This window comes from Trachymyrmex septentrionalis, unplaced genomic scaffold, assembly GCF_001594115.1.
Source record: "Trachymyrmex septentrionalis isolate Tsep2-gDNA-1 unplaced genomic scaffold, Tsep1.0 scaffold70, whole genome shotgun sequence".
Taxonomy (NCBI): Eukaryota; Metazoa; Arthropoda; class Insecta; order Hymenoptera; family Formicidae; genus Trachymyrmex; species Trachymyrmex septentrionalis.
The window spans coordinates 2,363,889-2,377,529 of NW_017305885.1; the positions used below are offsets into that span (position 1 = coordinate 2,363,889).

General features: G+C 28.3%; 1 protein-coding gene across 11 annotated transcripts in view; it reads right to left on the bottom strand.

The window, feature by feature from the left end:
• Positions 1 to 13,641, bottom strand: part of LOC108753696 (sodium bicarbonate cotransporter 3) — a 57,058-nt gene that overhangs the window by 28,986 nt on the left and 14,431 nt on the right. For 9 of the 11 annotated variants that reach the window (XR_001939658.1, XR_001939657.1, XM_018495543.1 and 6 more), the window contains 2 exons: positions 5,010 to 5,134; positions 2,728 to 2,862 (listed from right to left, as the gene is read on the bottom strand). Coding sequence is in view for 9 of the 11 variants with exons in the window: in XM_018495543.1 (XP_018351045.1) it covers positions 2,728 to 2,862; positions 5,010 to 5,134 (260 nt within the window). In the remaining 2 variants the exon portion in view is untranslated. Of the gene's footprint in view, positions 1 to 2,727; positions 2,863 to 5,009; positions 5,135 to 9,124; positions 9,310 to 13,641 lie in introns of those variants that run through there. The other 2 variants (XM_018495537.1, XM_018495536.1) reach the window with 2 other exon arrangements.

A 13,641-nucleotide genomic window follows, 5' to 3' on the forward strand; every position in this document is an offset into this window, starting at 1 on the left:
AATAATTATAATAAAAGCAATTATATATATTAAAATACGAAATTAACATCAAAAATAAAAAATCGTACGCTGTAACAATGTTTTTTTTTAATTGTTCAGAAGTTAATAGTTCTTGCATGCTTACGGTACTATTACTTTCAAAAATTAGTTATCCAAATATAAAGAGAGTAGTTTTACTGTTATAGATTAGATAACTTCCTTGTGAATGTATGATTAAACATTGCTTATGCTAATATGTCGGATAGCAACAATTTGGATAATATTTTGTATATCAAATAGGAGTCACTTCTCAAGTAATCTTTTTTCTTTTTTTTCATCTTGGTTATGCACATAAAATCATTCTCGTAGTGAAGGACTACTATAGCATTTCAGTATCGACTGTTTTCTTATATTCGATGTACGAGTATCAGAAGTAGGGTGAACATCCGGATAAGTCTCGACAAGTGGTTGGCGCGCTGCCATGTTCGATACTGCCGCAAAAGTGCATACCAGATACTTCAGCATTCTGAACTGATTTTAGTATGATAAAGTAGTTGCAAATTTTTAGAACAATCAGTGTAATAATTCCATGCAATGACCGCTATTTTTGAAATGGGATTAAATTTGAGTGGACGAAATAATATAGCACTGTCAACGAAGTATGAAGCTCGCGTCGCTAAAATGCAAGGCTGCGAGTCTCGTTTCATTTTTAGACTGGCACAGTCTTCTTTTGTTAAATTTACCAACTGTCTGTTCTAAATAACAAAAGCAGGAAATGTATATCTTCACATAACTGAAATTTGACTCATATAAATAAGATATTTTATATTTATAGACATTATATTTAATTAAATTGATACTTTGTTAGAAGCTACGTATTAAATATAATATTAAATAAATAAGAAATTCATGTGAGATTAAAAGAATTGTTTCTGCATTTAAAAAATATATAATATTTTGCATACAAAAACAAGTTGTGATTTATAAATTAATTATTAAAATGAAAACATATCGATAATAATTATAAAATTATTTTGTATATCTTTTTAATTTACATAATAATTTTTTTACATGTGTAAAAAAATTATAAAATATATAGTATCCAAGTTATAAATAAATTGAAAAATTAATTTTAAAAATTATATTAGAAATACTTATGTATCATTTTTGAAGCACAAGAACGTAGTACGTATTGGTGCCAAATTCTAAGAGTTGAAAATAGTATAAATATCGTGGAATGAGTACGATATTATAAGACTTGACTATTTCATTGTATTGCATTAAATTAATTTTCAAGCTGAATGCAATTGTGAACATTAGTTTTTATCTAATCTTGTAAATTCTTAGTGCAATTATAAACTTATTTTATTAAAATAAAGTATCTTACTTAATATTGCTTATAATAAAATGTTTCTTTCAAAAAAAATTTATTTAATATCTTCTTAGTTTCAATATAATCCAAGATATATTGAAAATATATTGCGGATATGTTGAAAATTCCTGTGATTTTATTAACATAAAAGATAGGGATAATCGAGAGACCAAAATCGAGTAATTATGTCACAAAAAAAATAAGAATACTAATCAAATTATTTCTTTTTTGAAAAAATATCAAAATAAAAAACGTTTCAACTCTACTTAATCTCCAATTTGGTAAAAAACATCAATTTTTTTATTCCCTTTCTATCCCCTTGATGAAGATTTAGTATAAGAATCGAAACGTTTCTTATTTTGATGTTTTCTCAGAGAATAAATTTTATTTATTGTTCTTATTTTGTAACATCCATTATTACTCGATTTTGGCTGCTTATAAAAAGTGCTATACTTTATTCATTATATATAAGAACTTATCCTTGATTTCGCATTTTCGTGTGATTTTGTATATGTACCGGTAAAAGCCAAGTTATATTACATACGTAATTAACGTTTCGCATGCCTACGTGTAAATTCTCCTTTCTACCGCAACGTTCTATTATGCCACAGTATTTGAAACATCCGTTTATTGATAGGAATGTTGGATACGATAGTATCTAATCAAATGTGTGTGAATCAATATCGAAATAGTTATTATATGAAACAATGTATAAATGTTTTGTGTATAGAATATACAAATAAGTTACGTATAATTTAACGATAGAGAAACATGTATCAATTTCAACAAACATCAACTAACAATAATTGTTAATTATAATTTCTTACTCAATAATATAACAGTAATACATTCCGTTGGGGGGCATTCTAAAACGTTGACATTCCAAGAATGGATCTGGATACGGAAAAAACCCGCAAAACGCATAATCTTTAAACATCAGTAATACATGTTGCACGTAACAATTACACTTTTGAGTGAGAAATTATAAGAATTTGTAACTATTATAATTATGTTATTATTGGTGTTTGTTAGGAATAGATGTAAAGTACAAAATTCCTTTTCGATGAAGTATTATATAAGTATTATATAAGTACATCCTATATTGAATTAATTCCCTGACGCTAAAGGATAACTGAATTAACATTAATGATCTACAAAAGGAATGCTCAAACATCTATTTCATAATTATCACATCCACACAGTATTATTTTGTACGTTCGTCATTATACAGATTTATGTATAGTACCGATATGTCATTATACTTTGTCACTGATTGAACAAGGTCGAAGTATTGCACAACGCGACATCATTATTGACAAGAACTGCACAACTTTGTGGAGCACAAAGGAAGAAACGAAATAAAGATCGAGACTTACTTGGTCTATCGTTGTCGGCATCCTCCTTACCACAGGGGTACGGCTGCCGTTGTGAATGGTGATGTTTATGGTGTCGACGATGTCTCCTTTCCCCTGGTAAATGCACGCCCACATACACCGTGTGCGCTCTGTGACCTGGAAGCAGATGAAAGGGATGCCCCGTCATATACAGTACCTCACAACTCATATCATGGAGAAGATGCGCGGATTTAGAGCGATTCTCCCTGATATGAAAGTGCACGCGACACACGAACTTTTCTTTCGTTACAAAAGGAAATTAGGTCAGCGTCATTTAATCGCGTAATCCTATCTGCGAAAATGTTTGCGTGAAACAAGTAGATTCTATAGAAATGAAACATCGCTGTGTTTGATGAGATTCATTTACGCATTGGCTATAATTCGAATGAAAGGTCAGGTGCTAAGACGAATTCACGCAAACTAAAAGGTCAAAATATTCGTACCGAGTTTGTAACAGTAGGCATGAATAGTTGGATTTCATGCGGATGACATTATATTATATCATTGACCATTAACTTTTCTGATATTATTATTATTTAATTTACAAGGATAATCATTACGTCTTATAAATTACGTCTTATAAATATAAGGAATATAATCTACTCTTACTTTTAGCTGCTTTTATTAGCTAATTGTGTTTTTACATTATTACACCTGTCAAATTGAGAATATTACAAAAGATATATGATAGCTAAGTAGACAGATAAGTTTATTTTTGCTATTTATAAGGTCACTAAAAACACGTGATTTACACACAGACATATAAATATAATTGGATATCAATACTATAATCTATGTAAATAACATTAATTTAAAATATATTTATGTATGTAAATATATTTATGTAAATATATTTATGTATGTATATTAAATACATATATCTCGAAAATTTAGACATTTTTTATAATATGAATTTATATTTATATAAAGAGATCGAGATGTCGTAACTGTGAATCAGATATTCAACGTGAAAATTTTATTCTTCAGAGCAACTTGACGTTTTTCAGGAAAGTTTCATATCGCGTCAATCATAGGAGGTGAACACCTGCAAACTGGACGATCAATTTGTTTCGCTGGATAGTTCAGAATTTACGATACAAGACCATCACACATGTATGGCCTCTATTCGCAGGTTTTGTTATCGATATGAAGTGACCTCGCAAGCCCATATCCATCCATAGACAACGTTGTTTGACGAAGTAACGATTTTCGAAGCACCTACACGCGCGAGGTCCGTCATGTGAGCAAACACTGAAGCCAGATTCGTATCAGACTGACCTAAAGTAAATGCAGGCGTTATTACCTGCTGTAGACAATGCTTGATATTTTAGCAAAAGCTCATCACGGTATCCATTTGCTTATAAAATATTCGCGATCGTAAAAATTTTATGTGAATTGATATCAAGAATTGTTAGAATAGTTATCCTCATATTGATATTTTTCGCGTCAGTTAAATTTATATCATTTTATTGTCGGTTGCATAAATAAGATATATCTATATTTTTAGTAAAAGATCTACAATTAAAGCTTTTCATCGAAATTTAAATAATAGAAGGAAAATTTATCAAATTTCTTACACATATTTATAATACTCTATAAAAATAGGATATGGATTTGATAAGTCAAACATAACCGCAGTTCTCAATATCAGTGAATCGACCGTTCCATTTTACTAAATAACTTCGACTTATCACCTTTAACATCACCATTCTCGTAGAATCAGAATATTTTCTATATATACTTTTTAAATTTAAACCTATCCAGCACAAGAAACAATTCTATTTCGAATGCATTTAATTATTTACTAGGTATAACTTAAATTATTTAATAGTCAATCTAAATATAATTAAAGAATGTTTTAATAAATATTATAATTATGTATTATTAAAAATGTATTATAGAAATAAAAATAAGTATAAGATTTAAATAAGTATATATACAATATTGATTAAAAAGATATTTTAATAAATCATGGAGTAGTATTTATTTTAATTATAAAATTATATTTTCACATACAGAGAGTACTTGTGTACAACGATAAAAAAATTTCATAAAATGATATAATGATATAATGATTTAATTATGAAACGTCTTATCTTAATTAATTCAAATTAAATTAAATTATTTCAGAATAATTTTCTATTTGTTTACAGTTTTCCAATGTAGTTTAATGTAATACAAAGTTTAGTAATTATGCTTATATGTTAGTGATTAATTAACTCTCATTAATTTAAAAAAAATTGGGAAATTTAAACATTTCTTACCTTCATAATCTTTTTCCGTGTAAGACTGATGGGTGATCCGCGCGCCCGGGTCTTTCGGGGCCTCATCGTCACCTGTCCCGCCCGGATGGGCCCCGCCACTGCCGGCTCTCGGCTGCATCCACGGCCTATGAAAATAAATTGAATGTTCGATTTAATTATCGCAATGCCAATGGCGACGACGATTCTGTATGCATCTGCTATATCAACGCGTACGCAAGTTTCTATTATTAGAGCATTAACGAGTTCCCAACCAGCAGAAATATCATCAGATTCGTGATTTTGTTCTCTTTCGCGAGAAACGCTGAAATGTCAATTTTCCTTCGGTGAACACCCAACTAGTATTTTATTAATAAAGGTCAATATGAATTTTGTTGTTAACTTATAGGTCCATTCGACCGTACTTCAACATAAATTATTTCGTAGGTGTCTGTCCACAACCGGCCGCAACTACTGACACCAGTTAATAATAATTAAGCTTCCACCGTCAGAGTCACTTTGCACGCAACTGCTTCCTCCTCATTTTTCTCCTTCCGCTTCCATGCTATTAAATTTCATATTATTCATTTCAATCCTTCTATTTAATTGGTTAATGTAGTTTATTTCTACTTTATGTATTAAAAAATATGAATATTTTTGATTTATTAATATTAAAAGAAATAAAAATAAGATATTATATGTGGGTATACACACACACACACACACACACACACACACACACACACACGCACGCACGCACGCACACACGCACGCACGCACACACACAGAGTAATTATAATAATATATTAAAATATGCAATCTTTTTGATCAGTTATAACTAAATTTTTTTTCTTTCTTAACAAAAATTTAATCTTATCTTCATAATTAAATTAAAAAGTGTATGTATAATTCTTAAATTATATGACTATCTGCAATTTTGCATAATTAATCTTGTGCTTAAATAATTCTCTGACACAATAATACTATATTACACATACTCATATATTTGCATCTTGTATTCGTGACATTGTATTTGTCTCCCGTTTGCAAATTATCGCGAGCTAACTTTTATATATTTTACTGTCCTTGCAAGAGATGTATAAATTTCAACGTTCTCGTTGAGCTTTCGCTCGGTAACGAAGATGAATTTAGCACATTCTGTGGTTAGCTCGACGATGATTTTATTCATATCAAAGATTTCATAATTGATCTTCTACAAATAAAAAGATCATATTTCCGAATAGAATAAAAGAAAATTATATTTTTTACAAATTAAGTTAGATTGGTGTATTTTAATAGTTATTTCATGTCTCCTTTATACATGTAATAACAATGAATATGTCATAAAATAATAAATTAAAAACAATTTAAATATTAATTAACGCGCAACATAAATACTTAATAAAGAATTAATCGGGATAATAAAAACATTTCGCTTACATAATCGCTTAGATTTATATAAATTTATATCTACAACAATTTAAATTTGATATTTAGTGATTTAATGAAATTACGTATATATAATAATATTAACAATATTCATTATACTTAAAGAATAATTAATAAAAAGGTATATAAAAAATATGCAGTATAATATTCAATAATGTGATAATTTGTACAAAAAAAATAAATTTTTCAGTTAAAATAATAAATATTTTTTTTTAATATTCATATTGTTTTATTTAAATTTTTGTTTATGTTTAACTGAAGTGTTGCTTCATTTGAACTACACTTATCTTATCAGAGTCCGTTCAATCGACCGATTATTTTCTATTTAACTCATAGTAGAAGTTCTATAGTAAATACCATTTCATTCTGACGTATTCACGTATTACACATTCTGTCCGCTCTTATATTCGTATTACATAGGAAGTCCAACAAATTTCTTTCGGTGCCGCGCAACCGAATTAATGTATTAAATCGTTTTATTCGATAAGTGCAGTTGACAACTGACAGGTCTTTTAAGAATCTTTTCATGAATCCGCGCAAAAATGTAGAAAATCAAAGAAATGAAAAAGAGACAAATGTCAAAAAAGTTTCTGTATTTGATCAAATATGAGACAGAGATTGCCGATTGATTACAAAATGAAAAAGGGAGCAAGGACGTGAATAAGAATACGAGTAATCTAAATATGATATTCTTTCAACAGAATAAACTGGAAATGCAAAATTGAATTTGATTAACCTACGCAAAAGTTAGCTAACATTTTGATTAGGTAACATTTTGCTTTGTTTAAAAGTTGTTCAAGTGTTTTTTGTACATTATTTTGAAGCAATCTCAGGAAATAAATGGAAGTTATTTAACGTTAGAATGATGATAAATAACATCAATTTATTTTCCGAAACATTAAATTATGAATTATAAATTTAAATCAGAAATTATAAATACGTGCATATTAAAATATGGTGCATTATCTCAAAAATATAAATTCATGACATTTAATATTATGTATATATTATAATATATCATTTTTATGTATTACAACAAATTCAATACAGGAATCTATAAAAATATCTTTCTAAATGCTTCTGAAATAGTCCGTATAATTGTGTATATTTCTGGAAATGTATTAGGCACATAATTAAACATTAATTCCGATGGACTTGATTGCTTTATAATATTACAAATTCTTTAGCTTAATAGGCAATCATTTCTGCTTAATCTTTAAGCTTCTGGGATTTTAGAGAATCTTCTTTTCTCCTAATTAAAATTACTTTCTGCTGTTTTTTCGCAGGAGAAATAAGTGTAATAATATAATTGTCTATTACAATATCTTCATCTTGTCCCGTGTAATCATCTTCTTCCTCTGAGACATTTACTAATTTCCTTTTGCGTCGACATTCTTGAGTTCTCTGTTCTCACGCTTATCAAAGAAACTTTAATGTTAAGTATGTAATATTATAACAAAACATAATAAAAATGTTTGTTTTGTTTAACAATCAAATATATAATAATTAGCCAAAATTTAATTTCGATAAAAAAATAAAATATTCAACTTAAAAGTATCTGAAAATCAAATAGTAATATATCTAGTCATTAATTTTCTACTTATGTCAGTGTGCAAAGTTTTTTCTTTTAATTATCTTTCAAATCTATGATTTCCTGAAATTAACGAATAGATCGATCAAAATTGAACGAATGGCAAATCATGCATAAACTATGTACTTACTTTGCAAACAAAAGTTTAATGTCAGTATTATTATCTAGAAAATGTAAGTTTCTTAGAATAACAGATATATATATATATATACGATGAAGTATATGATTCTAATACACATTTACGCTCATATATCAACTATGTAACTGCCACGGTCACGTTTCTTTGTTCATCCTTGCAAAAGTGATAAATTATCGTATAATCGGGATTTAATTTTGATATATGAGCAACAAATTCATAGAATAATTTACAGTTTCGCACGTGCCTATTTCTCCTGTTTGCGATTATGTAAAAGTTAGGAAAGTTACTTTGTAAAAGTATAATTAGTTACAACTTTTTTCATTCGAAAAAATGCATGTTTCAACAAAATGTTGATTTAAATCCAATAATTATTACGATTATTTATATTGTGAAAAAATGTAATTCTAATGGAATTTGTTGAAATATTGTATAATATTTATTTTTATAAATTACTAATAAAATGTTGGCAATACAATATCGTCAGTAATATATTTAATTAACAAAGAATGACATGCAAGTGAATGAAGTGTAATGCACTGTACCGTCATGGTATAGTTCTTCATTTCAGACTATGCGTCATGATATAAACGAACATGTAAAAAGATATGTTACACTATGATTATCTACCTACGCTGAGAATGTTAATTTTGACACGCGTTTTATACAAGCGCATTTTGTCATCTTACAACAAAGATTAAATTACCTACATTAAATGTGCGTGGAGGTTATAATAATCTTTTCATAATAATCTTCTGTAACTTGAAAGCTTTTTATTGCTTGTTTTTATTCAACACTTGAAATGTATGTATATTTTTAACTGTAAAGGTCTCTTTTCATTCTCTCTACTACTTATTTGATTGCTGTTTATTCGGCGGTGAATAAAAAAAATAATTAATGACAAATGCAAAAAGAATTATAATAAATTAAAATATTAGCTTCCTTTGTTTAAAATTTTGCTACCTTATTGCCGAAGTGATAAAATTTACTCTTTTATTCCTGGTCTCACCGACAGCTTCAAACGCCGACGATGTTCAATCACACGACATAGACGTTTGATGTTCATCGAGAGTGCACAACATTTCTTATAGCTCCTTTCCGGACGACACGTGGCGGGAAACAGTCAAACGCACCGCACATGCATCCCGTCGCAGATGCAACTGGCGCATAGCGCAAGACGAACTTTACACGATGCAAATCAGTCACAGGCGGAGCGGGGAAGACGGATCGTTTATCTGCTTTTTCGTGGGCGCTGCCAGGTGCAGTTCTCTACAAACGCTATTGCATTGAGCTCGATATAAACGCGGAACGACGTATGCACGTGTTGTCAGGGTCGCCTCCGTTTCAGTGCTTCGCGAAGAAAGACGGTAGAATAACATTGGCCTCGCGGTCCCGCGTTATGCATCCTCAATGCCGAGTGCTATTTGAAAATTTGCATTTACGTGCTTCTTAATTATATTACATTAATTATGTTAATTATCTTATATTACACTGAGAAACATGTCGGGTTGAAAATAAATCAGAAGATTCTGATTACAGTCAACAATTCTAGTTATCTTTAACTAGATTCTAGCACAAGCAAAAAAATCTGATTCGTTTATTTTCAATCGGAATTCCAATTAATCTAATTAAACATTTTTCTCAATGTAGGTTTGGTATGTAAAATTGAGATATACTTGCTAATACAAAGATCAGTTCGTATATTAAAAGTATTAAATGAATGAGATAATGAGATTTGAAAAAATTGATTTACTCTTCGGTGATTATTAATCTCGTAGAAAAATTATTATGATGAAAACAATCATGACCCATGCAGCTTTTATCGACTGAATTTTTTAGACTATTTGTGATCTGACATTCATTCGACAGAATGTCAAGATTGCATTGTCGTCATTGAATTGTCAACTACTGATTACGAGTCGTCAAGTGGATAATTATCAAATGATTACCTAAGTTCATATCTGTATAACCTCTATATATCTGTATAACCTCTATGAATGATTTATTCATTCAAGTTATCTTTCTAATAAGAATCTAATAAGAATGATTTAATATACGAGAAAAGAGAAAGAGAAAATGAGAGTAGTGTTTTTAATTATTAGAGGATTTGCTTACAATTTATCAATTAAATTTTATCAATTAAAAAATCTTTGTGTGAAATCTTAAAAAAAAATAGGAATAAAAAATTTCTTTTTTTTTACTAAATTTATTATTTTATTATTATATTTCTTTATATTGGAATAATTTATTGAATAGATAATCTTTATACAAAGAGCTATTAAATATAAAATAATGCTATTAATTAATAATATAAAAACTCAAAGCGAAATTAAAATTTAATAATTTCATAAAATAATCATTACGTTAAATGTAAAATATAAAAATTATATTCAAATTTCTCGATCATATATCCAAATATCATCGAGTTTACTTATGCCAAAAATATAAGATAATCATACTCAATATGACCTAAGCTTTGCGATTTTTTTTTATTTTCTGTTGAGTCCAAAATTGAAACTGATAGTCAGATTTAAAAGAGAAAACATTTCTGAATATTAATTGAAAATATAAAATATTTTCAAATATAAAATATTTTCAAATATTTGTACGGATATAGTAAAGATTTAAAAAAAGTAGTATTTGGGTCATACTTACTGAGCATTCAATATGACCTAAAATCTATGTATTTTTCTCTTTTTCAAAAAAAATAGAAAAATTGTAAATGAAGTAATTCAATGTTTCAAATTTTTATAAGTTTATTAACATATTGGTATATTCATTAACATAAGAATACACAAAGAACTATTTTCCAAACAATTGATTTTATCTACTTATCTACTTATCTCTACAATATTTAGTAAATGGATTAGAATCTATAATTTAAAATAACAAAAATCCAGCAAAAAATGACAATTCATGCGTATATTTGATATGCGTGTTTGTATCTATTTACAAAGACTTTTTTTTTAATTTAAAAACGTCGTGATAGGAATATTAACTAAATACAGTGTTGTAAATTATATATAAATACAGAGCTATGATAATATATACTGAAATTAATAACTATTAACTTGGTTAATTATAAAAAATAATAACTTACTTTAATTATTAGATCATGATCACAATGTAATTCTGCATTTTACGTTTGGTTTTATGAACATTAGATTGCATAAACTGAACAATTAACTGATGCAAACAAGTGTGGACAGTTTGTACGACATAGTGCTAATTATTCAAATTATTATACAAAAATAAAAAATTATTTTATATAAATTTATACATTTTCTATTTTCTAATAAATTACGTGAGCTCATTCAAATACTTATTAATAAAAAATTTGGTTACACCAAATTTGGAAAATTTGTTTTAACAAAATTGAAAAAAAATTTATTTTTACGCTCAGATTTATAGCTATTATTACAGTATAATAATCTTGACTTTTATTTATATATATATATATATTAGACCTCTATTTTGTAACTTTTAGTGTCAGTAATGATACCGTTCCATTATCGTTGCGTAGGTTTTGTAGATGGTAAAAAAGTTGCGCAACGATAGTATAACGATATCATTACTGTCACTTGTTAAATGTCACAGAATAGGGGGCCTTAAATTTACTAAGCCTGCATCTATATTTAATACTGTAATTATGATACATAATGATAGATTTTCGCTAATTAAATGTATCAATTTTGTTTGCATATAAGTTTGTAAATAATTCTATAGATAGAAGTAGAAAAAGCATTTTTCGATTTTGCATACGACATCAAATGTCTTGAGAAATTAGATACTTCTGTTAGAGAAAATGTTCTATCATTTAGATGTGGCAAATACTGCTATTAAAAAAAAGAATTTAATTTCGTGAAAATGTAAAATTAGTAATTGAAACTGTACTATTATAAAAAGTTTTAGAGAGTAGTTCGAAGAATTCTGGGCATTAGTTACTGAGAAAAAGAAAACGTTCAAAATAGATTTGCCAAAGTTGAAACGCAAAAAAAAGATACTCAAAAAATTGGACAACTTGGGAAACAATTTAAAAGATTGTTGTATAAGTGTAGAAAATAAGTAGATAATATAAAAAACTGTATTATATAAAGTAATCGATAATTTAATAAATTGTTTGAAAAGAAGGTTTGATACAGAGGTGAGTACATTTTTGGAAAGTAGAAAGGTATCTGTTGGGAGATGATAAGTTTGATGATATTATTGTAGAGCATTTTGACTCGGACGTAAACAGAAAACAATTAATTCTGCATCGCAATATGTTACAAGATATTGTATAGCAGAAGAGGCTTGTAAGATTGGGCGCGGATCAATGAATAGTTCTGCTGCAATAGTTAGTTTGCTACAGGAGAAATGATATGTAGCGGACTTGCTGCCGGAGTTAGTGAAGCTTGTAAAATTAATGTTAACAATTCCTGTCACGACGTGTATACCGAACGTACATTTTTTTCTTTTAGGAGATCAGTAACTTATTTGTGGAATACTATGACGTAGGTTAAATTCTATAAGCATTTTATGCACAAAGAAGAAGCTATGAAATTAGATGCAAATGAAATCACAAATGAATTCATAAGTTAAAACGTAAGTCGGCGTGTAACTGCGTTCCACCACAGTGGAAAAAAAAGGAAAAGGTTTTACATGGTCATAGTGTTATTTATGAAAAAAAAAGAAAAAAAAAGATTTTCAGAAATGCTACTTGCCCCTTCAATGTTTCCCACAAGTTGGCGCCCCTGCATATATAGTTTATATTTTGAAGTAGCTTAGGCATTATCTCGGTATTTTTAACAACTTTATTTAAAAGATGACGCACGAGAGACAATTTGTAACAATTCATTATCAATAACACATAGTGTCGTGTAATCCATTGCATTATCTGCTTATTAACATGTAAGTCATTAATTTGTTTCTCTTTTTATCACACCATGCCTCGTATCTTACCATAACTTACAATAGATAGATATGACATTTATACAGATTTATAATTAATATCAGCAATCGATATGAAACTAATTTAGTTTAATAACTAACAAAAATTTTTGATTCTGCTGATTATCAAATAAAAAAACACTGTAAAATTAATATTTAAGTATGATAAGACGGAGTAAAAAAAATTATCGATGATAAGGTTCAAAATATGATATTTAACGCAAAGTGGAAAGTGTATAAATTACAAGGAAAGAAATTTCAAACACTACATAGTGCATTGTGTTATACTTCCGGTTTTAGAGTAAGCAAATTCGGACGAGGAAGCGAACAATGCTCGGGATGATCAAGCGCCGAGGTCGGCGGACAGGCCAATGAGACCATTAATGAGCGACAACAACGTCAAATGAAAAGGTCCTTGTAATATAATACTTTTCTACGGACATGCAGCGATAATTGACAGCTTAATAATGAAAATAATTGGAAATAGTTTCGGTATGGACAAGTACACAGCATCATCGAAGGTAGTTCATTTGTCAGCGTATTAATTATAT